Source organism: Sphaeramia orbicularis, chromosome 7, assembly GCF_902148855.1.
Source record: "Sphaeramia orbicularis chromosome 7, fSphaOr1.1, whole genome shotgun sequence".
NCBI lineage: Eukaryota > Metazoa > Chordata > Actinopteri > Kurtiformes > Apogonidae > Sphaeramia > Sphaeramia orbicularis.
In genome coordinates, this window is record NC_043963.1 from 28,513,850 (window position 1) to 28,539,458 (window position 25,609).

The following is a 25,609-nucleotide window of genomic DNA, read 5'->3' on the forward strand; positions in this document are numbered from 1 at the left end:
TATTGAACTTAAACTATTAAGTAGAAAACACTAAAAGACAAGTTATTTGTACTTTAAATCTGTTGTAAAATCAACCCCACTATCCAACCATTCAATTCAGCATTTTAGATCACACTGACTAATTTTCTCAATTGCAGCCAGATTAAGTTATTATTGATTAAACAACTTTTTTTTTAAGATAATCAAACTCAAAATCCTATTCCTGACCAAAATAGTTATGAAATTATTCAGCTTCATATATTGTAGCATGAATGGAAGTTAGCTCAATGTCATTTGTCAATACAAGAAGTGCTTTTATTTATTTATTTATTTTATTAACAACTTTGTTTATCATTTTTCCATTACAGTTACATCTTTAAGAATATCTTATGCAATTCTTAAACTTGCCCCCCCCCCCCCATCCAGGTGGCATCCCCACAAATACATCTATATAAATACAGAGACAAACAAAACACCAAAAAAAAAAAAAAAAAAAAAAAAAGACTCAAACCAATTTATGTTGATCATTTTGGTCATATCACCAACATTCTGGACCTCTTGCATAAGGGAAAAAAAAAAAAAAGTCCCAGCAGTCAGACTGTGGGCACTGAGAAGACTAAGATGGGAGTAAAAGAGTGAAGAAGAAAGAAAAATGCATTAAGTAAAAACAAGAAATCAGGAAAAAGGCAAGTTCTTGATATGATTTACAAACTGTGACCAGGTTCTATCATATTTATCCTCCAACCCGCAGACTGTATTCTTAATTTTTTCCAGGTCCAATCCCAACATCACCTCTCTAATCCAATGAACATAGGCAGGAGGGTTCTTCCCCTTCCAGTTCAGTAATATCAGACAGCGGGCATGTAACGACACAAAGGCAACTGCATTTTTGTGGAGATTGGACAAGTTTAGATCATCCCTAACTACACCAAAAATGCCTATCAAAGGGTCAGGTTGCAGTGTTTTGCCAGGTATTGCTGGAAGTGATTGAAAGATTGAGTATTAGAAACTGTGAAGAAGAAGTGCTTTTAATTTGACAAGATATTGAAATTTCCACTGTACAATAACAGTCTTAGATGAACAGGAAAGCCATAGTTGTTCCTATGGCTCTGACTCATGGTGCAGCTCTACAAAAATACAAAAACAAACACAAAAAGGCCAATAAACACTGCCATACACACATTAAATCCAAATTAACACTAACACCACAACCCCGCTGAACCCCTGCACATAAAAATAACACATTTTCAACAACATGCCCAATACCCACAATGCAACGCGAAGATAAAAAGGTGTGGTCATGACTAAAAGTTAGTGATTTAATTCCATTCAACTTAAACTTTTTCGTACTTTCAACTATGTCTACAAATTAGAAGAATATACTGAACATTTTATAGTAACATCATAAAACTTAAATCATTTAAGTGCATTGTAATTAAAGCATTTTAGTAAATACAAATTCCGGGCTTACAGTGTAGAACAGTTGAATTAATTAACGTGTTTTGTCCATGTGCATAAGCTATATCCTTAACAGCTCTTCTCAATGACTTATTAGATGTTATTTTAGGTCGCTATAAGCTGGTTGAATAATATTGGAGAGTATGAGAAAGGATTTACTATGTATTATAATATGTAAGCATGCATTGGAAAATCCTGTCCTCGTGAATTAAATGCTTTTTTTGTCAGCGTGTGATCTACACAGAAAAGACACTGTTCATCTTTGAAAAATACATTGTTAACGTTCCATGCAGACGGGGGCTTTATGTACACAATCGCAGATACCTCTTGAGCTTTTGTGTAAATTCACCCAGACAAGGACTTGTTTGATTGTGTTACAGTCATCATTATTGTACCTAAGCCCTCTCTAGGTGATTCGATGAGCTGTGTCTGCACCCGGATCGACTGTGATGGGTTTGATTTGGCTGTGAGGCTTAAAGAGGAGCTGGGAAGCACAACTGTCAGAAGTATTTCTGTCAAAGGGAGAAATTTTCCTCCAGCTCCGCAGCTCTGTTTCCACTAACATCACCATTGTGAATAAACAGTGCTGCGTTAACCTTGTCTCCCTTCTTTTTTTCCCTCTCATTTTAATTCTTTTTCATTATTAGCCTTGCCTGCTGCAGACTTGAACACCTGTCCCCCCTCCTTCTCGGTTGTCCCTTTCACTGCACACATCTTCTCTTGTCATCATTTCCTCCCATCATGATATTATTTTCCCTTCCCTTCACAGGCTCTCCCGCAGCCAGCGGCACAGGCACACTGCAGATCTATCTGATAGATATTAATGACAACCCCCCAGCGCTCATTCCCAGGGAGTCTCAGATCTGTGAGCGAATGAACAGAAATGTCAACGGTGTCAACATCACTGCCGCTGACGCCGACACAGACCCCAACGCCGGACCCTTTGTCTTCGAGCTGCCCATTTTCCCCACCAGCATCCGACGCAACTGGACGATTTCTAGAATCAGTGGTAAGGAGCTGTCAGCGCAGGAGCAGAGCATCAGGAAAATTATTAGAACAATTTACAATCAGTGCCTTGATCTATCACGTTTTGTTCCAACTTTAAATATTTACACACGCAATCAGAAATTCTCATCAGAGGATTTATTCTGAAACTCCTCACACCTTTTTTCATGTATCTGTTCTGTACTTGTTAATGATACATGAAGAGATAAATGTGTCAATAAATAATTTCTTTAATGATTTCTTGTCAAAAATTTATATTATTACTATACTTAATAAGCATATTTTGTATGACGTTTTTTTTTTGTTGAAATGAATACACTTCCCAGCCAAAAAAAAAAAAAAAAAAAAAATCCCCACATGGATTTAACCCATAAAGACCCAGTGCTACTTTTGTGGCAGTTCCCAAATGAATTTTTCTCTATATTTACCCTTTCTTTAGTAATTTATCACCATTTATTGTAATATTATTCTCATTATTTTGCACTTTTAAATGAAAATCAGGTAATTTTCTATATTTACCTTACTGATCATGTAAATGTAAATACATAGGTTATTTTATCAGACACAAAGAAAACTGAAGAAAAAGTTACCTTTTTAGCAAAATATATCAGTAACTAAACATCTACCCAGTGTCTCCATCCACTGTCGTTGATCCAACTCTGGGTTTTACCGATGAATCAATGTTCAGAACAGGGGTGTCAAACATGCGGCCCAGGGGCCAAATGCTGCCCGCCAAAGGGTCCAGTTCGGCCCCTAGGATGTTTTTGCCAAGTGCAAAAATTCCACAGTCTGGAATTGAATTAAGCAAAAAAAAAAAATGTAGCTTGAATTAAGGAAAAAATCTTCAATTAAGCCAAAAAAAATCTTCAATTAAGTAAAAAAAATAATCTTATATTAAGTCAAAAAAAACCCTCAAATTTAGCAAAAAAATCTTCAATTAAGACAAAAAAAAAATCTTCAATTAAGTAAAAAAAATCTTATATTAAGCCAAAAAAAATCTCAAATCTTCAATTAAGTAAAAAAAAATCTTATATTAAGCAAAAAAAAATCTCAAATTTAGCAAAAAATCTTGAATTAAGCAAAAAAAAAAAAATCTTTAATTAAGTAAAAAAGAAATCTTGAATTAAGCAAAAAAAAAAATCTTCAATTAAGTAAAAAAAATCTTCAGTTAAGCCAAAAAAAAAATCTAGAATTAACAAGTTCTTTTTTTCTTTTTTTCAGTGCAAAAAAATAACATTAAATTATGAAAATATTTACATTTACAAACTATCCTGTAACAATAAAATGTGAACAAATATGAACAACCTGAAATGTCTAAAGAAAATTCAGCCCAATTTGAACTATTTTCTTCCTGTTCCTCAGTGTTTAGTGTCTTTGTAGATCTGATCCATAATGCACATGGAGAAATGAGAAGTTGAGGCAGAATATTGTTAAAATTGCACTAAATTTTCTTACGTTTTTTTTTTTTTTTATTTTTTAATTTAAATTTCAGTTTTTTCAGGTTTTGCTTTTGTTTTGTTTTGTTTTTTTGGATAGTTTATAAAAGTAAGTGTTTTCATAACTTAATGGGTTTTTTTTTTTACACTAAAACAAAGACCAAAATTTGGAGTTATCATTCTTTATTGGCTATCATGCTATTATTTTACAGGTCCGGCCCACTTCAGATTAAATTGGGCTGAATGTGGCCCCCGGAAGAAAATGAGTTTGACACCCCTGATATAATAGATTTACTATACATTAGCGGCAGACCGATATATCACCTGGCTGATACATTGGGCCGATATATTAATTTTTTTCATATCGGCCATCCGCCTTAATTTGTTTTTGAAAGCTAATATATGATCGGTTGTAAAAATGTTATAAGATATTTGATCAGGCACCTGTGTGGGCAGCTTTTGAAGTTCAATAAATGTTAAAAGAGTACTATGTGTATGTGTATTAATAATATAATTTATATTGCAGCATAAAAATCATAATTATCTGAGTGTTTCAATTGTATTTTATGGTCAATGTGCTTAAAAAAAAAAAAATCAGCCTTAAATATCGGCCTCAAAAATCGGCTGTAGATCGGTATCGGCCTTAGAAAAACCCATATCGGTTGACCAATACTGTACATGTCATTATATGTAACTATGCTTGAACAAAAATCAATTTTAGAGGAATATATGTTATAATAACTCATCTCCTCTCTGTCTTCTCCACCCTTTACAGGTAACTACGCTCGTCTGGGGCTACAGAACCAGAGATACTTAGAACCAGGGGTGTATGAGGTTCCTATTACTGTGTCCGACTCTGGGAACCCTCCGTTGTCCAATAGGTCGGTCATAAAAGTCAAAGTGTGTCCATGTGATAGAAACGGAGACTGTACCACTTTGGGGGCAGTGGCAGCCGCTGGCCTTGGAACCGGAGCCATCATCTCCATCCTCATCTGTATCATCATACTCCTCAGTAAGTTTCAACCCCTTATATCACAGGTGTCAAACATGTGGTCCGGGGGCCAAAACTGGCCCGCCAAAGGTTCCATTCGCGGGATGAAAGTGCAAAAATGAACCTGAGCAGTCAAGGTTGTCCAAATCATTTTGGTTCAGGTTCCACATACAGACCATTGTGATCTCCAGTAAAAATAACAACACAATAACCTATAAATAATGACAACTACAAATTTTCTTTGTGAAAAATTATGTGGAAAAAATTGAAGTGAAAAAAATAAGATTACACTGTGAAAATATTTACATTTACAAAACTATTCTTTCACAATAAAATAAATAAAAACAAAGATGAACAACCTGAAATGTGCAATTTTAACAATATTCCACCTGTTACTAAATGTTTGGTGCATTTATGGATCCACTGTGATCTGTAGTTGTGTTAATAATGAGATGTAATATTGTAGAAATTGTTCAAATTTTAGTTCCAAACTCCAAAATTTTAACAATATTCTGCCTGTTACTAAATGTTTATGGAACATTGTGTGTAATGTACATGTATAAATAACACTGGGTTACAAAAAAATGTTTTTTGCAAGTTGTCTAGGTTTTTTCAACTCAATTAGGACCATTTTGCACCGCTAAATCCAAAAATGACATCTGTTTTTCTCAATCAGGTCAGGTTTTTTTTGCTAATTTGATTTTGAAAAATTTGATCTTCTCACAAAATTGATTACATTTTGTGACTTTATCAGTTGATTTTTTTATATAGTTCTCACCCAAAATAGGTTTTAAGAGAAAAAAAAAATCATTTTCTAACAGGATTCCTGTTAGGTACAATGGTGTGTTCGCCGCAGATGTAGCAGAATACGTCAGGCTTATTTTTGCAAGATCTTCAAGTCGAAGCCATTTCATTCACCTGTAATATTAAAAAAAAAAACAATCATAAATTGGCAAAAGTAAAATCTTCAGAACTCGTTTATTGCAAGAAATATGAAAGAATTTTGTATCATATGATGTGAAAATGCACATAAATGTAAGCAAAAATGTTAAAAAGCCAATATGTAGCATAATTCAGAAAGTTGACCTGATTGAGGAAAATTAATGTGATTTTTGGATTCAGCACACCAAAATTATCCTAAATCAGCTCAAAAAACTTAAACAATAAATTTGTTGTTGACCAGTGTAATAAGTCGAGGCATAATATTGTTAAAATTGCACTAATTTTTCAAATGAAATTTTGTTTTTTTCAGGTTATTCACATCTTTTTTGTAAAATGTAAATATTTTCATAATTTAATTGGGATTTTTTTGTACTAAAACAAAAAGAAAAACTTGGATTTGTCATTATTTATAGGTTATTAAGTTATTATTTTACTGGTTTGGCCTGCTTGAGATCAAATTGGGCTAAATATGGCCCCTGAACCAAAAATGAGTTTGACACCCCTGCCTTATATCATCCATCGTGCTCCCTTTCCACATTTTTCCACATTGAGCGTAAAATGCACAAAGTTAAAACTGCCTGTGATTGACTTTGATTTGTCTCTGACAAAAAAGTGCAGTTCAGGGCACAGTCATTAAACATTCACCAGGCTGTAATACGGCAACATGAACAACAGTTTGTATTATGGATGAACGTCTTGGATGCTTGAATCCTCTCTGGCATCTCTGGTCACTGAGGGCTTTGCCTTCTTTTCCTAGTAGGGTAAATACAGAATCTGTTGCCGTGTCTTGCCAATAATTCATGCTGCTTGCTGACTGTGTTGCCGTGGGTTGCATTGCTCATACATTCAATCAGACAAAAAAAAAAAAAAAAAAAAAGCACTTGCAGCTGTTTTTTTCTGATATTATTGGATTCATATGGCACACAAGTGATCCTCCCTTCTACAGCTAATACAGACATTAACAATGTACGTATTCATTATACATGTTGGATATGAATTATATATTTTTTTGTCTATGGATTTGTTTTGTCTTTACTGTTTATATGACCAGGTAAATCCCATAGTTCACATTTTTTATGTATTTTGCAAGTGATACACACAAGCAGCACACACTGAAGTCATAGAAAAAACAGAACAAAAAGAGATACAGAGGGAAAACATTATCAATAAGAGATAGAGGTGACCTAAGAAAGTGATATTGGCAGATCTGTTTTGTTAAAAGGATGTGGGTTACATGTGTTGTTTGTATGTGTGTGTGTTATTGCAGGTATGGTTTTGTTGTTCGTGGTGTGGATCAAGCGCAGAGAGAAGGAGAGACAGACCAAACAGTTGCTTATTGACCCTGAAGACGATGTCAGGGATAACATCCTAAAATATGACGAAGAGGGAGGGGGAGAGGAGGATCAGGTAGGACCCTTCGAGACACACCAACATGCTTTACACCAGGGGTGTCAAACATGAGGCCCGCCAAAGGGTCCAGTTCAGCCCCTAGGATGTTTTTGCCAAGTGCAAAAATTCCACAGTCTTGAATTGAATTAAGCCAAAAAAAAAAAATCTTCAATTAAATAAAAAAAAAAATCCTTAATTAAGCCAAAAAAAATCTCAAATTTAGCAAAAAATCTTGAATTAAGCCAAAAAAATCTTCAATTAAGTTTAAAAAAAATCTTGAATTAAGCCAAAAAAATCTTCAATTAAGTAAAAAAAAATCTTGAATTAAGCCAAAAAAAAAAAAAAAAAATCTTCAATTAGGTTTAAAAAAATCTTGAATTAAGCCAAAAAAAATCTTCAATTAAGTTTTAAAAAATCTTGAATTAAGTCAAAAAAAATCTTCAATTAAGTAAAAAAAAAATCTTGAATTAAGCCAAAAAAATCTCCAATGTAGCAAAAAATCTTGAATTAACCAGCAAAAGCAAAAAAAAAAAAAGCAAAAAAAAAAGCAAAAAAAAAAAAAAAATCTTGAATTAAGTTTAAAAAAAATCTTGAATTAACCAAAAAAAAAATCTTCAATTAAGTTTTAAAAAATTTTCAATCAAGCCAAAAAAAAATCTTCAATTAAGTTTAAAAAAAATCTTGAATCAAGCCAAAAAAATCTAGAATTAACAACTTTTTTTTTTTCTTTGTTTTAGTATAAAAAATAACATTAAATTCTGAAAATATTTACATTTCCAAACTATCCTGTAACACTAAAATGTGAATAATCTGAACAAATATGAACAACCTGAAATGTCTAAAGAATATTAAGCACAATTTCAACAATTTTTCTGCCTGTTCCTCAGTGTTTAGTGTCTTTGTAGATCTGATCCATAATGCACATGTGGAAATGAGAAGTTGAGGAATAATATTGTTAAAATTGCACAAAATTTTCTTACGTTTTTTAATTTAAATTTCAGGTTTTTCAGGGTTTTTTTGTTTTTGTTTTTTTTAGACAGTTTATAAAAGTAAGTATTTTCATAATTTAATGTTTTTTTTACACTAAAACAAAGACAAAAATTTGGAGTTGTCATTATTTATAGGTTATTGTGTTATTATTTTTCTGGTCCGGCCCACTTCAGATCAAATGTAGCTGAATATGGCCCCTGAACTAAAATGAGTTTGACACCCTGCTTTCCACAGTGAACTCCCCTGCCCTGACATGTGTGTGTCCCTGTGCTTGTGTAGGACTATGACCTTAGCCAGCTGCAGCAGCCCGACTCCTTGGAGCACATCATTAGCAAGCCCCCCGGCGTGCGCAGGGTGGATGAACGGCCCATCATCCCAGAATCCCAGTACCCCATCAGACCTGTTGTGCCCCATCCTGGAGACATCGGGGACTTCATCCACGAGGTGAATTTTAACAACAGGCACACGCTCACATTACTCTTGAACTCAACAGTCATTATATTGTTTGTTCCGCTGTGTGCTGGCCTCTCCTTTTCACTGCCCATCGATCTGACATTTAATGTGATTACTCATTTCTGGATGCTGTTCAATATGTAAACTCAGGTCTGCGAGTTTGTTTTACTTTGCAGCTGCTCTTATGTTGCCAGGTTTACTCTCACACACACACACACACACACACCACTGGTGCTGGCACAGTGATGCGAGAAAATGCTGATTGACAGACTTGTGACAACATGTTCACACTCGAGAGGCGTTGGCAGCTGTTCAGCTTTGATCCATCCAACCTTCTCTCTCTCTCTCTCCTTCTTTCTGTCTCACTCTCTCTACCCATCCTCCCCCCACTCACGCATGTACTCACCTGATCTCGCTTCAGTACTCTGGTAAAACACAAACACAACAAATACACGGCGTTTTTTGCCACCCACTGTACCCCTGGGGGGTGAAGCTTTTTAGCATTGTCTCCGTATCATTGCTCTTTATTCCAGTAAAGTGGGCGAAGTCCACACTCTTCACCTGCTCACAAAGAAGTTTACATTTGAGCTTTGACAGCACGTACATAGACTACTTCACATCATATTTAGGAAACATACACAAAATAATTAGGAGCAAAATTTGATCAGCGCAACATCTCCCAAAGTAGCAATGCATCTTGAAGCTGCGTATGAACAATCAACTTTAATCTGAGCTTTTAGGAACATTTACATGATGAGATTAAATATAGGAAAATACTTGATTTTCACTTAAAAATGCAAAATACAGAGGATAATATTATAATAAATTGTGATGAATCAATCAAGCAGTGGCGATTTCTCATAGACTGCAAGGGAAGCCCGGCTTCCCCTAAAATTACGAAAATTAAATGGTTAAATATGTTCAGTTGTGTTGACATTTTGTTGACTACAAATGCGTTAGAACACGTTCATCTCACAGATGAGTTCGTTCAGAATCAGCTTTATCACAAACCAACAGACGCGATGTTGTTCACTTCCCGTTGCGCTGTTTTCTCATACATCTCTGCTCAGTGCATTTGTCCGTAGACTGTGGGCGTCTCTGGGCTTCAATGGGACTGAATGGAACAGTTTTTTTCATTGCGTCAAAACTGGACAGTAATTGGATAAATGCCACGACGTTGTCCCGCCCCCGGACGCCGGGCGTCTCTGGGGGTGAATGGAGCTGTGGGCGGAGCTTGGCCGGGCTGGACGCCAGAATCCCACGTGCTGATTGGAGGATCGGTCGAAAGGCTGAATCCCGTTTGATTGACAGCTGTTTTCAGATCTACTCCTTCACTGACACAGTTCAGTTTAATAACATTGCGCATTCTGCTGTGAAATCAAGAGAGAAACTACTACGAAATTACTCGTTCATTTCTTGCACTGTAAATAAAACACACTCATTGTACTTCCTTGTTTCAATTTAACATAATTTCAGTGTTTTCTTGTTTCAGTTTCATAATTTAATCATTTCTTGTTCGAGTTTAATATCGTTTTGTAGATAGTTAAATCAACCAAACTGTCGGCTAGGTCGGAGTGAAAGGAGCATCTGTTGTTTAAAAAGGTTGAAGTCTTACACCCACAACACACTGGGCCAAGGCAATGTAAGCAGCCTAGCTCTGATGGACACTGAGAGGACACTGGTCCAGTCCCTGGAAAAGACGCCTACTTGGTACGATAAGGTCACTGAGCATTTTCTTAATTTTTTTTTTTTTTATTTTTTTTTTTTTATGTAAGCCGACAATGAGCTTCCCCTGTCTGAAAGACGAGCAGCCGCCACTGCAATCAAGAAAGGTTAAAGCTGCGTATGACTTTCGTCACCAGTTTTTCATAAAATCTGTAAAACCTGAGTCGTAGCCTAAGTATCATAAATCTGTAAGTCTTTCCATGATTACGCACCTGAATCTCTTCCCTCATGGTAAACAATTTCAAAGTGTACTCCACCATCAACAATCCATTTGTTTACAAACAGAGCCCGTAGGTCACTCAGCTATTTTTGGATATTTGTCGCGATGTGCATTGTGGGAAGCAGGGCTCCACGCAGCCACATTATAGCCACAGCGGCAACAAACACGGAAATGGCTTCATTGCCTCTTGCTACTGCAGCTGCATGGAGCTCCACCTCCCACAATGCATGTCGCAACAAATTCCAAAAATGCCAGAGTGACCTACCTACAGAGCAGTGGAGTACACTGTGAGGGAAGAGATTCAGATGCATAATCATGGAAGGACTTACGCATTCGAGATACTTAGGCTATGACTCAGGTTTTACAAATCTGATGAAAAATAAGTGATGAAAGGCATACACAGCTTTAAAGCTTTGGTGGCAATTTGTAAATTTTCATTCAAAACTTTTCCGTCTTTTCATCTACGTCAGGCATGTCATTTTAGTTCAGGGGCCACATTCACCCAGTTTGAGCTCAGGTGGGCCGGACCAGTAAAATAATTGTGCAATAACTTAAAAACAATGTCAAAATTCTTCATTTTGTTTAATTACAAACAAGTATCACATTTAAACTTATCCTTAAATAAAAAATGTGAATAACTTCAACTTCCATGAACCTGAAATTTCTTAAGAAAATAATTCTTAACCATTTTATGCCTCAGCTTATTCTTTAGTTATGTACAGTACAACTTACAGATCACAGTGGGTCTACAAATACACCAAACATTTAGTAACACATGTCTGCAATTGAAAAATACTGAATTTTGCTTTGTGATTAATATAATTTGTTTGTCAATATCTTTGGTGTAATTCCTCATGGGGGCCAGATTGAACCGTTTGTAGGGATGATTTTGGCCCACGGGCCATATGTTTGACCCCTGTGATCTACATCAAAGAGTGGCAATTATCTTCTTATTTTACAAACTATAAAGGTATAATAATAATTCGTGATAAAATATCTAAAAACAACTCAACCTGTATTACATGGAATCATATCATGTTTATTAACATCAGCAGTTATTTGTGGTTTTTGTCATCAAAATGAAATGGTCTGAAATCAGGTCCATCTGTCTGCACCTGCCATGCAAAAACTAAAACATATTTCAACTGGAACATTTTGCACAATATTTGTCTGTATAGTCTGTCCATATTTGAACCCTCCTATTAAATGGTCCAGATCCAGATCAGGCTCCAGATCCAGTTAATAGTTTTTTTTGTTTTTTTTTACAGAATTCCTTGCAAGCAGGAAATAGGGCTGTATTTGACATTTTTGTCATTTTCTCTGAAATAAAGCCAGTTATTGCACTCACACAAATCACACACATGCTGGAAAACTGTATCTATCGACGTGATCAATTTCATGCTGATGTAGAGCTGAGAGCATATTTTCATATCATTTCGATTTCATCCAAACCAGTATTGGACACAGTAACTTCAGATTTACTGTGTATTCCTTTTTCATGTAAGTCTTTTTCACATTTAAATCTCATCTGCATTCATTCTAAAATGTTTCATGGATTGACCTAGGTCTGTCCGTCCCCGTTACGTATAAAATGAAACAGTTTGATACGGCGCTTTAAAATTTAACACAAACATTCAACTCGAGGTTGGCTAGACTCGAGGATGAACTGATTAGATTCTAGTTGCCAAAGGTTAAGGCTGCCATAAGCTCATAAAATATATAACACATAACTCTAGAGTTCATGCAGCAATTCTGAAGAAAATCCACACATAAAAACTTTGAATAGGATAATATGATGATGTGATGACATATGCAAAAAGTAGAAGGTTAACTTCAGTTTTGTGAACAGGATTTTTTTTTTTTTTTTCAGATTTGACACAAATATTCATGTGGACTAAAGGATGCAAAACACTTATGTTCAGAAATTTTGATTCAAGGATAATGGATGCATCTGAATGGTGTAGGTCTAAGTGATATGAACTAATAGAATAAACCCTGACCTGGTCCTGATCAATCTGAAGGAGCTTATTTCACTGTCTGTAAATTATCCCACTTGTTACGTGGCTACTTACTAAAGAAGTCCATAGTTTGACAACAGATATTGATTTAAAAAAAAAAAAAAAAAAAAAATCTTAGGCTACAGCAACAGCTTTTTATACAGAAACAAGTGGTGCCAGGCACAACAAACCCCACCGCTCACACATGTTGTAGCTTATTTTGGCATCGACCCAGCTGGTGTCATCATGTCTATGCATGTGCTGATGTCAGCATATCACTTGCCTCTATATATGTGCCAAGTTTAAGTAAATTGATACAAAATTGATGTTTTATAGACATTTCAAATTTTGACAATTACAAATAAATGGGAAAACAAACAAGAATAAAAAAAAAAATCATAAAAAAAAAAATTAAACTTTGACCTACTTTTCCTAAAATGTAATCACATCTATTCTTGGTCACTGACAATCTATAAACCCAATTTGGTATGAATTCAACCAATAGTTTTGCTGATACAGACATTTGAAATTTCACCCATTATAAGTAAAAGGGAAAAAAAAAATTAAAAATTCATAAAAAAATGTCAACTTTGACCTACTGTTCCCAAAATATAATCAGATCTATTCTGGGTCACTGGTGATCTATAAACCCAATTTGGTATGAATTGAAACAATGGTTTTGCTTCTAGAGTGTTAACAAACAAACAAACTGAACCAAAAATAATACCCCTTGCCTTCCCTTCAGGGGGCGGGGTAATAACACTCTCCATCTGTCATTAACCCAGGGGTGTCAAACATGTGGCACGAGGGCCAAATCCGGCCCACCAAAGGGTTCAATCCGGCCCGTGGGATGAATTTGTGAAATACAAAAATTACACTGAAAATATTAATAATCAAGGATGTTAAAATAATTTTAGGTCAGTTAATTCTAAAGTGGATCAGAACAGTAAAATACTATCATAATAAACTATAAATAATAAAAACTGTAAATTTGTCTCTTTGTTTTAGTGTAAAAAATGTAAAATTACACAAAAATGTTCACATTTACAGACTAGTCTTTTACAAAAAAAAAGCGAATATCTGAAATATCTTAAGAGAAGTATGTGGAATTTTAATAATATCTGTCCTGTTATTTAATGTTTGGTGTATTTGTAGATCCACTGTGATCTCTAAGTTGTGATTCACGTGTATAAATGATAAACTAAGGTGTAATATTGTTAACATTGCACTTATTTTACTAAAGAATTTTCAGGTTCATATTTGTTCATGTTATGTTCAAGTACAATTCGTAGATGTAAACATTTTAATTACGGAATTTTAAGTGTATTTTTGCATGTATTGTAGGATTTTTGAGCATAATTAAGTGCATGTATTGTAGGATATTTAAGCATATTTAAGTGTATTTTTCATTTTACAGAATTTACTTTTTTCACTCAAAAGTTCTTATCCTATTGTTTATATTACTTGACTGGTCCAGCCCACTTTATATCATATTAGGCTGGATGTGGCCCCTGAACTAAAATGAGTTTGACACCCCTGCATTAACCAATAAGAATAGAGTAGATAGTAAAGGCTTGTAATAAACACATTATTCCAGTGTGGTAAATACAATCCTATAGCTGCTTCCTGAAGGAATGATTTTCATGTTATGTCGATTTACTGATAAAAAAAAAAAAATGTCACTTTCCTATTTTTAATGAACTTGCTTTATGTTCTAAGTGTAGGCGTCATAAGTGACCACTGTGTTTCTTCTGTGTTCTTTTTTAGGGTTTGCGAGCAGCAGACAATGATCCAACGGCCCCTCCTTATGACTCCCTGCTTGTGTTTGATTACGAAGGCAGCGGTTCCACTGCCGGCTCGGTCAGTTCCCTTAACTCCTCCAGCACGGGGGACCAGGACTATGACTACCTCAACGACTGGGGCCCGCGCTTTAAGAAGCTGGCCGACATGTACGGAGGAGGCGATGACGATTAAACCTGTCCAGTCACACATACACACACACCCTCGTCCCGTCAGCTGGCCTGCCATGCTCTATCCCTATTACAAACAGGGATATACACACACACCCTTATTGAAAACTTGCAACAATGACATGTTCACACTGACCAACGGACTGACCAACCAACCAATCAAATTACCCACCACGGAGGACCGGTGCCATGAGTCAGTTTCGGGTGCTCTTCTCAACCGTCTCCTGCTCTAAGCCTGTCTGAGACTGAAGCGGAATCTCTGATTTGGAGGCTTCTCATAGTCTGTACTTTCAAAGTTGTGGTTTGTTTCGTTTTAGGATTTAGGCTAGATGTAGGCTTCTGTTACTTTTTTCTTATTTTGTTTTTCTTTTAGTTTCTGTAGCCTTTTTCTTTTCTTTTTTTTTTTTTTTTTTCCTTTATTGTGCTCCGCTCCCCTCCAATTCAAGCCGTTTCTGATTCCTGAGGGTTTTCACTTTTCCCTCACTGTCAGCCCCCGCCTGCCTCTCTGCAGAAGCTTTAGGTTGAGCTGCTTGCTTTGTCTGAAGGGAACAAAAGGAAAAAATAAAAAATAAAAATAACACAGATATGAAAGTCCTTCCTGCATGGAGGGCCCGGTTTATTCTTTCTTGAACTTGAATTACTTAGAACAGAAGCACTGTTGTTTAAAAAGTGCCTTCAGTGGTGCATATTTTAGCAGACTCCCGCTAACTCAGGATTGGTTGTCATTTTTTGGGCTTGTATGCCCCCATATGACCCCTGACCCTTTAACTCAGACCTTCCCTTGTCATTTCTATGGTCCTGCGGGGCTGTGGTAGCTGCGGGAGATGTCAGTGCTGGTGTAAAAGGAGCTTCGACTGGCATACGAGGGCGCTTTATGTAGACGTACTGTACATAGGCCTACAGTGTGTCTCTAAGTTATGGACAAATCATTTACTTTTTAAGTCAGGCATATCTGTGCTCCTAGATCACAGCCAACTTGAATGTGAGCGTCGAACTCACAAAAATACGTTTTTTTTTGGGACTGTCTTAGAGAAGAAATGCATCTCGTGTCTTTGTTTATTGTGGCTTCGATAGCAGCTGTGTTTGTTTTGAGCACTCAGTATTTGCACCTAAAACTTGATAAGGCTTGTTACAAAAGTTTGAGGATCGACAAGTCACGTGTGTTACCTCTATGACGACGATGTTATACTATATATGAAGTATGAATGACGGTTATTTAAAGAGATCGTAAAGGTTTGCATGTTTATCCCTACTCTAAATGATACAATGAAAAGAGTGTGTGGTAAATGTCAAAGAAAACTATGTAAGCTGTACAAATATGAGCGAAATGAAAACTGTAGATGACTTTGATATTGTTACATACAAAGTTGTGAATGTGAATGATCCCAATTCTGAGCCCCTTTTCACTTTCTGTACTGCTTTAAATGTATTTATTTTTTTGTTTTGTTTTGTTTTGTTGGTCTTTCTCGACAAACTTTTAATATACAAACTGGTGCTGGTCCCTGTCACAAAAAAAACTGAGGGAATTGAGCCCCAGCCAGGGATTTACAGCCTTCCCAATCTGTCTCTCTTCAGGCAGCATTTCCTTCATCTGAAAATTTTCTCCTGAAATTTTTGGCTGTGAGTTCAAGAGGTTTTGAAAAGAAGTTAGAGGAAGGAAAAGTCTGTTATGAAGTTCTGCACTTTATCAAAGCAGACTTGAAAAACTAAAGCTTCAGTAATAACTCTTTTAAAAAGACAGACATTCTAAAAGACAGTTTTGTTGTGACTTAAGGAAACAAGCAGCACCACCCATGGGCTTCTGTAATCATATTTCAAGCTCCAGAACTGCATATAGTGGAGGGAAAAAAAGTTTGTAATAAATATTTTAAATATGCAAAACACTTCATAGAGGGATCGGGGAGATGTTAGTGAATGATAGAAAGATTTAATCATTCTTTTTCTTATGAGTGCCCACTGAAACGCTGGTCGATTTTAGCTAAGCTTTGACTTAATGTGCATCAACAAGATTCTCAGTTAATTAAAAATATGATCAAAGCTCAGAGAAAATCTCATCGACATTGCTCTTCAGTAGTGTGAATAGAGGAATTTTCCACTAGTGCTTTTTAACTGTTGTTATTTACAATAATTACACTCCATTTTAAGTCTTTATTGCAGTAACCTTATGTTCACAAATCAGAAGAATGACCCAGAATGGAAATGAAGTAACTACACATTCAAAGTCGATAGAAAGGAATTAACTTACACCCCATGAGACCAATGGAAAATTCAGTTTTACCTGGGAATGCAAATATTCATTTAGCCATAAAAAGATAGATTAAGGTCATAGTATAATTAAAAAGGTTAACAGGGTAGGAATCTAAGGAATTAGATTCATAGACAAATGGGTGCAAAACTGACAAAGTGACAGCAGTGATTTTGACTACAGCTGTCAGCTCCGAGCAGAAACAGAGCACACCTGGGAAATGGAGTGTTTCCACAGCTCGCTGCAGGATAAACTCTTATCTGTCTGATTGCTCCTCAGCCTACAGAATCCCATCACAAAATAAACACAGCTGTTACTTTCTGCTATTTGTGATTATTTCTGACATATAAATGTTGTATATAGAGAACATTTTTATACATTTAGTGACATGAGTTACCTGTTTCTATGTGGTCCTTGCATTTGCTTTTCACTCTGGTTTTCTTTGAAAATGAATACTTGGCACGGTATATTTCACCACAAAAAGCCATGTGCATTTATGAGAATCTGTATGATTCTATATGAGCTTACAGCCATACTTTGTGTCGCTGTTCAAGTAAGTTAGCTTTCTCATGGTGATAAGTTTCCACTTCAAATGAACTTGTACAGTCTATACTAGCACACACTCACTCCTCTAGGCCTTACTGTATATATGTGAGTGGTCTATATTATATGAGCCCTTCCACAGCATTGTTCTAATTCAGCTGCGGAGCGCCAACATCACTAAAGGCCATCCAGCATTCACAGAATAAAGACATGCTTTGTGAAAGCTTGTATTCATTTATCAGATATTCACATCCAATTCAGGGTCACACATAGCAAGAGACCCTGCAAACACTCTACACAAGGTTTCTGACCTGTTTAGCAGTGTCATTTACATGACACAATGCCATTAAGATACTGAATGTTAGCAATTACTTGCAATGACACATGGCAGCAAATCATGAGTGAAGATGGAAGAAATTGACCTTGTATTTAAAAGCAATTTGTGAGAGGAAATGAAGGAAGATTGATTATGATTTGTGACATATCCGGTCCGCTTGTCTTATTGACGTTTCCCAGCTAAAGAGAGGGTTGAATTAATATGTAATAGAATGACAGAAGAACTAATGCACAGCTGTTGTCCATACCTGTCCTCCTCCTCTGCCTCTCTGACTGGTGTTAGTTGAAGGACACTCGGTCATACCCTGGACACTGCCTGACCATGAACTCACATGACAGGAGGCTCCAGCAGAAGTCAAACTTTTGCCTGTTAAGGTCAAAATCACAAAGACAGGCAGCAGTGTTTCATGCAAGTTCTTTTAATACTGCTCAAGTCCAAGTGTACATAATGTAGTATTTGCTTGAAGCTAAACAGACCAAGTTAGGCAAACTGTAACTGTACAATTGGAGCTTTTTGCATGTGTCTTTTTATAATGGGCAGATGAGTTCTATTACAGTAACCATATAACATTTTAAAATGTGTCGCAACCCGCATGACCGGGGTTGCAGTCCAGAAGGGTTTCTGGTGTATCATACTCACATAGGAGAAAAAAAAAAAAAAAAAAGGCAGAAAAAATAATTGCACAGTTAACGAGTCAAAAGACTTTTTTGTAAATTGTCAACAGCACAAATATTTTGTATTGTTGTTTGTACTATTTTGTAAAAAAAAAAAAAAAAAAAAAAAAAAAAAAAGACAAGAACCCCGTCCCCTTTTCCCCACCCCCCCAAAAAAAGGGAAAGAGTGTCGTTTCAAGCGTGTGTTTATAGTGCCACTGCAATCTTGGTTTTCAAATACCATACAGTACATGCGCAGCCTTGCAGATCAACCTTGTAATATAGACGCTGAGCTGGAGACTCCCTGTCAGCACCATGTGTTATAAATAAAATTTCCCCTCCTTATAAGAACATTGCCTCCTGTCTCCTTTTCTTTGTCAGTTGATGATTTCTGCAAGCAATGCATCTTCACATATTTATTTTTAGTTCTAGTTGCAAAAATACCCTTTTATTATTTTTTTTTTTTTTTTTACCAAGCCTGTAAATTACTATTGAATATGCTACCTGGCCAAAAAAAAAAAAAAGTCACACATGCAATATTTCACTGCAACAACTTTGATTTTGATTCCAGGAGACATTTACTGTCACATCTTTTTTTGCCACATAATGCTTTTGTAGTGTCACAATAAGGTTCAGAATATTTTTTCCATCCATAGTTGCAATAATTTGATGAAGAATCGGACCGCTGCATCAAGTCTTCATCACATCCTAAATAAAAGTCTGGACTTTACGGTAGTTAATCCATATGTGAACCATTTTGTCATAAGCCTGATGATCCTGATCACTCCTGGTATTATCCAATCTTTTTGACATTAGAGACATGAAAGGTTACTTACTGCATCAATTAGAGTTAACCCATAAAGACTCAGACATCCACCGTCCACCAAAAGCATCGCTGATCAAAACTGTTAAATCCACTAATCCTATCAATACGTGTAAATAATTGGTGTAAAATGCAGTTTTTCATCTTTTCATGGTCATCAGATATGACCCATTTGGACGTTCAGAGGCTCTGTAGTGAGCGTGGAAATTCTTCTTCTATAACATTGATTCATCAGTAAAACCCATGGAGTTGGATCAATGACAGTGGATGGACTTAACCCTGTAAAGCCTGAACCATTAAATCAATGACAGAAAATTCCACTTCTTTGAAACTGGAGCCTTTATCGGTCCTTCTGAACAACCCAACAATTTTTTTTTCAAATATCAATTTCTATGTATGAGTTTCAATTTTGTATCATATTTGTTACATCAGGTCCCAATGCTCAAATATTATTATTTTTTTAACAAAGAAAAACATAATATAACACAAACATGTCTAAAAAATTGGTAATTCCTTTTCAAAATTAACAAAGTTCTGCCTCCTTCCTCATTAATGTCAATCTTGTAAGTGTCACTGGAAAGGCCTCTGGTGAACAAATTCCTCCACCATGGTGTGTATTGCATGTATCTAACTGTATACATCAGGTTTTTCAAGAAAAAAAAAATCACACTGTAGAAGCCAATAACGTAATAACGACCCATAACGTAATAAATTTGCCTTTTTTAACCCATAAAGACCCAAACATCCACCGTCAACCAAAAAAATCTACTGAACTAAACTGTTTAATAACTGTCCATCCACTAATCCTATCAATGTAAATAATTGGTGTAAATACAGCTTGTCGTCTTTTCGAGGTCATGAGATCTGATCCATTTGGATGTTTAGAGGCTCTGTAGTTACCATGGAAACACTGTCATCTTCTACAACACTGATTCACCAGTAAAACCAATGGAGTTGGATCAATGGCAGAAACACTTGGTTTATGTTCAGTTAATGATATATTTTACTGAAAAAGTCACTTTTTCTTCAGTTTTCTCTGTTTTTGAAATAATAACCCTCAACTTTAATCTGAGGTTTTATGAACATCTACATGATCAATGAATAAAATATAGAAAAATAGATGATTTTCACTGAAAAAAATACAAAATGCAGAGGATAATATTATAATAAAATGGTGATGAATCATTTAGGAAAGGTTAATTAGAGAGAACATTTAATTTGGGAACTGACACAAAAGTCACACTGGGTCTTTATGGGTTAAAATGTAATAGGCCAATGATGTAATAACTGACCAATAATGTAATAAAAGTCCTGAACCAATAACATAATAACTTTTGACCAATAACGTAATAACTTATCACGTTATCAGTAGGTTATTACGTTATTGGCCTGATAAAAATAAATTCTTTGAAAATGTAATAACTGAGCCAATAACGCAATAATATATTAATATCACTGTATTTAAGTTTCATTTATTACATATAACTGTGAAAAAATCCCCCCTCCATGTATTTGTCTATTTAACTTGATGGTTAAAATGATCTCTTATCCTGTCTGCTGCTCCTTTGCCTTTCAAACTATCTCCAAATGAAATGGAAGCACATGTTTACAAACAGACAATGGTATGATATGAAATATGAAATATGTATGACATGTATGACATGTAACTCACTCGTGAAGATAGTTTTTTTTTTTTTTTTTTCCACTATCAGCCCTGTAAAGCCTGAACCATTAAATCATTGACAGAAAATTCCAATTGTTTAAAACTGGAGCCTTTATTGGTCCTTCTGAACAATAAAAAAAAAACAAAAACAAGACAATCAAATACTAATTTCCATGTATGAGTGTCAGTTTGTATCATATTTGATACATTGCGTCTCAATGCTCAAATATTATCATTTTTGAACAAACGAAAACATAACATAACACAAACATATCTAACATATTGGTCATTCCAAACATACATAAGAACATTTTCCAGTGCTACTGTCATGCAGGAATGAGAAATCCACCAGTGGAACTGGCAGTGGAAGTCTGGAAGACACAACATTTCAGTTTTCTTGACTAATTTTGCGGTTCACAAACTTTTTATTTTGTATGGTGGTAGACCTGAAAACAGTTCCTGTCCTTGTTCAGACACAGATGCACTCAGCATTTCTTACTGTACACATGTGAGCTTATAATTATATCATTATATTCATAGCATAATCATTTTCAACGCTCCTTCAACACTGTATTTTTTGCCATCTAAAAACACACGTGCACACACAAAAACAGGTTAATGTGTATTTTTTCTCTAAATTGGTCAGTTTTTAGTGAAAATCAGTAAGAAAAAGGAAGTTACTAGCAATGGTACCATGGCAACACCCACCTAGTCATCAATCATCATGATACAGCAAGTTGACCATGGGTGTGTCTATGAAACTGGTCCTAAAAGCAGGATATGGGGGCTAAAAATTCAAACCAGATGTAGACTAATGTTAGGAAGCAAGTTTGGAAGCACTTTTGGTGTATTTAAAATATATATATGCATTTACCGAGATAAAATAAATAATTTTTCAGATAGAAAACATTTTTATTTGATGGGCACATACAAAAATCCATGTCACCCGGTAAAAAGGACACGAAAATTATATGCTACTATTTTTTGAATATCTTTTTATTTTCTTACATGTACAGTTTGAGAATCGAAGTAAATATGCAAGGCAGAGTGTTTCATAAAAATGACCGCTGTTGCAAAATCACTTGTGATTTACATGTGTTTAAATGGGCAGGTTCCGCACATAACATGAATGGACACGATGGGTTCCACAACAAACCTGGAATGAGACTGAGATTCATGAAAAACCTGTATGTGTGGATTAGAAAAACCACTAAGATCGACACATTTAACACAATGTTATTTATAGTCTATAGAAGACCATTTACACACGTTTTCAGATTAAAAATGCCACCTTTTCATGTCCCAGTTTGGGTCCCAATATTTTATTAAAAATTCTTTAATTTGGGGATTTTTCGCAATTATCTGAGGTCATCATTAGGTCCATTCTGGGGGAAATATGTTTATATTTCTCTTTTATTATTGGGTCTAAAAAGCTGGAAAAATGCAAGATACCAAAATAAACCCAGTTACATAGAAGCACCCACATCTAAATTTTTTGCACTAAATGTACCAAATTATGCAATTTAAACATTTATATAGTTTAATTGAAAATAAAGAAGACTGCATGTTGCTTGATGATATGTATTAAGCATGAAATGAAATAAAATTACGGTTGACTGACTTAGAGTCACATGACCGCATATACCTGCTGTATCAAATTTGATACACCTTTTTCAACACGGTTTTACTAAAACATAGATTATGAAACATGAAGTAACTTGACATTGCATCAACCCAATAACTCTTCCTATTGATGTTTCAGTAAAAAAAAATAATGTTCTCTGACTTTAACCTTTTCCAAATTGGCAAAGTTCATCTCCAAAAACCACCTGTGCCTCCTTCCTCAGTAATGACAGTCTTGTATTATCACTGGAAAGGACTCTGGTGAAAAAATTCCTCCCCCCTGGTGGATTATCCGTGTATTGCATGTATCTAATTGGATACATCAGGTTTTTCAAGAAAAAAAAATCACACTGATCATGTGGAGGGCTTCCAAACTCATGTATCAAATATGATAAGTTTGGCGCTAAAGGGTTAAGGACTTTTTGATTTCCCATTATTGACCACTAGATGGCAGTGGTGTGACATTGACTCTCTTCAGTTGTCCAAATATCCTTGCTTCCTTTCTAGTGCACATGTTGTGTAAAGGTAATCAGTGATCAGTTTTCTTTGGTGAAATAAAAAGTCTGAAATACCTCACATTTCACTAATTGATGCCTTTGGGATTGTTTAGAAGTGATTCTAAATTTAAAAAAAAAAACTAAATCTTGTTTTTTTTTTTTTTTGTTTTTTTTTTTTTTATACCCTTACGATTTTTCGTACCGGAGGTGAAAAATAATGCCCTTAAAAATGGTTTCAAAAAGTCTGAAATACCAAATGTGTCTCTTTTCTTTTTTGTCTCTTTTCTGAAATACCAAAAATCTCTTTTCTTTTTCATACTGTACGATTTTTCCTACCGGTGGAGAAAAATGACCCCCTTAAAATATGGTTTCCAATACTCTGAAATACCTCACTTATGGCTAGTTGATGCCTTTTGGATTGTTTAGAAGTATTTTTAAGCAAAAAAAATTTTGGACCAAAATTGCGTTTTTTTCCTTACAATTTTTTCCTACCGGTGGTGAAAAATGACCCCCTTAAAATATGGTGTCAAATACTCTGAAATACCTTACAAGTGACAATTTGATGCCTTTGGGATTGTTTAGAAGTATTTTGAAAAAAAAAAATTTTGGACCAAAATCGCGTTTTTTTTCATATCGCGCCCTTACGATTTTTCCTACCGGTGGTGAAAAATGACCCCATGAGAAATGGTTTCAAAAAGTCTGAAATATCTCACAAGTGACTATTTGATGCCTTTGGGATTGTTTAGAAGTATTTTACAGCAAAAAAAATTTTGGACCAAATTCGTGTTTTTTTTTTTTATATCGCGCCCTTACGATTTTTCCTACCGGTGGTGAAAAATGACCCCGTTAAAAATGGTTTCGAAAAGTCTGAAATACCTCACAAGTGTCTATTTGATGCCTTTGGGATTGTTTAGAGGTATTTTTAAGCAAAAAAAATTTTGGACCAAAATCGCGTTTTTTTTTTCATATCGCGCCCTTACGATTTTTCCTACCATTGGTGAAAAATGACCCTGTTAAAAATGGTTTCAAAAACTCTGAAATATCTCACAAGTGACTATTTGATGCCTTTGTGATTGTTTAGAAGTATTTTTAAGAAAAAAAAAAATTGGACCAAAATCACGTTTTTTTTTTCATATCGCGTCCTTACAATTTTTCCTACCGGTGGTGAAAAATGACCCCGTGAGAAATAGTTTCAAAAAGTCTGAAATACCTCACAAGTGACTATTTGATGCCTTTGGGATTGTTTAGAAGTATTTTTAAACAAAAAAAATTTTGGACCAAAATCGCGTTTTTTTCACATCGCGCCCTTAGGATTTTTCCTACTGGTGGTGAAAAATGACCCTGTTAAAAATGGTTTCAAAAAGTCTGAAATATCTCACAAGTGACTAATTGATGCCTTTGGGATTGTTTAGAAGTATTTTTAAGCAAAAAAAATTTTTCTACCAAAATCGCGTTTTTTTTTCATATCGCGCCCTTACGATTTTCCCTTCCGGTGGTGAAAAATTACCCCCTTAAAATATGGTGTCAAATACTCTGTAATACCTTACAAGTGACTATTTGATGCCTTTGGGATTGTTTCGAAGTATTTTGAAGCAAAAAAAATTTTGGACCAAAATCGCATTTTTTTTCATATCGCGCCCTTACGATTTTTCCTACCGGTGCTGAAAAATGACCCTGTAAAAAGTGGTTTCAAAAAGTCTGAAATATCTCACAAGTGACTATTTGATGCCTTTGGGATTGTTTAGAAGTATTTTTAATCAAAAAAAATTTTGGACCAAAATCGCATTTATTTTTTCAAATCGCGCTCTTACGATTTTCCCTATCGGTGGTGAAAAATGACCCCGTTAAAAATGGTTTCAAAAAGTCTGAAATACCTCACAAAGTGACTATTTGATGCCTTTTGGATTGTTTAGAAGTATTTTTAAGCAAAAAAAATTTTGGACCAAAATCGCCTTTTTTTTATATCGCGCCCTTACGATTTTTCCTACCGGTGGTGAAAATTGACCCTGTTAAAAATGGTTTCAAAAAGTCTGAAATATCTCACAAGTGACTATTTGATTCCTTTGGGATTGTTTAGAAGTATTTTTAAGCAAAAAAAAATTTGGACCAAAATCGCGTTTTTTTTTCATATCGCGCCCTTACGATTTTTCCTACTGGTGGTAAAAAATGACCCCGTTAAAAATGGTTTCAAAAACTCTGAAATACCTCACAAAGTGACTAATTGATGCCTTTGGGATTGTTTAGAAGTATTTTTAAACAAAAAAATGTTTCTACCAAAATCGCGTTTTTTTTCATATCGCGCCCTTATGATTTTCCCTTCCGGTGGTGAAAAATTACCCCCTTAAAATATGGTGTCAAATACTCTGAAATAACTTACAAGTGACTATTTGATGCCTTTGGGATTGTTTCAAAGTATTTTGAAGCAAAAAAAATTTTGGACCAAAATCGCGTTTTTTTCACATAGCGCCCTTAGGATTTTTCCTACCGGTGGTGAAAAATGACCCTGTTAAAAATGGTTTCAAAAAGTCTGAAATATCTCACAAGTGACTATTTGATTCCTTTGGGATTGTTTAGAAGTATTTTTAAGCAAAAAAAATGTTGGGCCAAAATCGCGTTTTTTTTTCATATTTGCGCCCTTACGATTTTTCCTACCGGTGGTGAAAAATGGCC

At 35.2% G+C, this 25,609-nt stretch overlaps 1 protein-coding gene across 1 annotated transcript in view; it reads left to right on the top strand.

Moving 5' to 3' along the window:
• LOC115422188 (cadherin-4-like) overlaps positions 1 to 18,492 on the top strand; it is a 453,088-nt gene extending 434,596 nt beyond the window's left edge. Inside the window, exons 13-17 of the mRNA XM_030138325.1 lie at positions 2,207 to 2,446; positions 4,654 to 4,890; positions 7,079 to 7,218; positions 8,470 to 8,634; positions 14,353 to 18,492. Of these exons, the coding sequence (XP_029994185.1) occupies positions 2,207 to 2,446; positions 4,654 to 4,890; positions 7,079 to 7,218; positions 8,470 to 8,634; positions 14,353 to 14,559 (989 nt within the window). The 3' untranslated portion in view covers positions 14,560 to 18,492. The remainder of the gene's footprint in view (positions 1 to 2,206; positions 2,447 to 4,653; positions 4,891 to 7,078; positions 7,219 to 8,469; positions 8,635 to 14,352) is intronic.
• Positions 18,493 to 25,609: the final 7,117 nt, after the last annotated feature.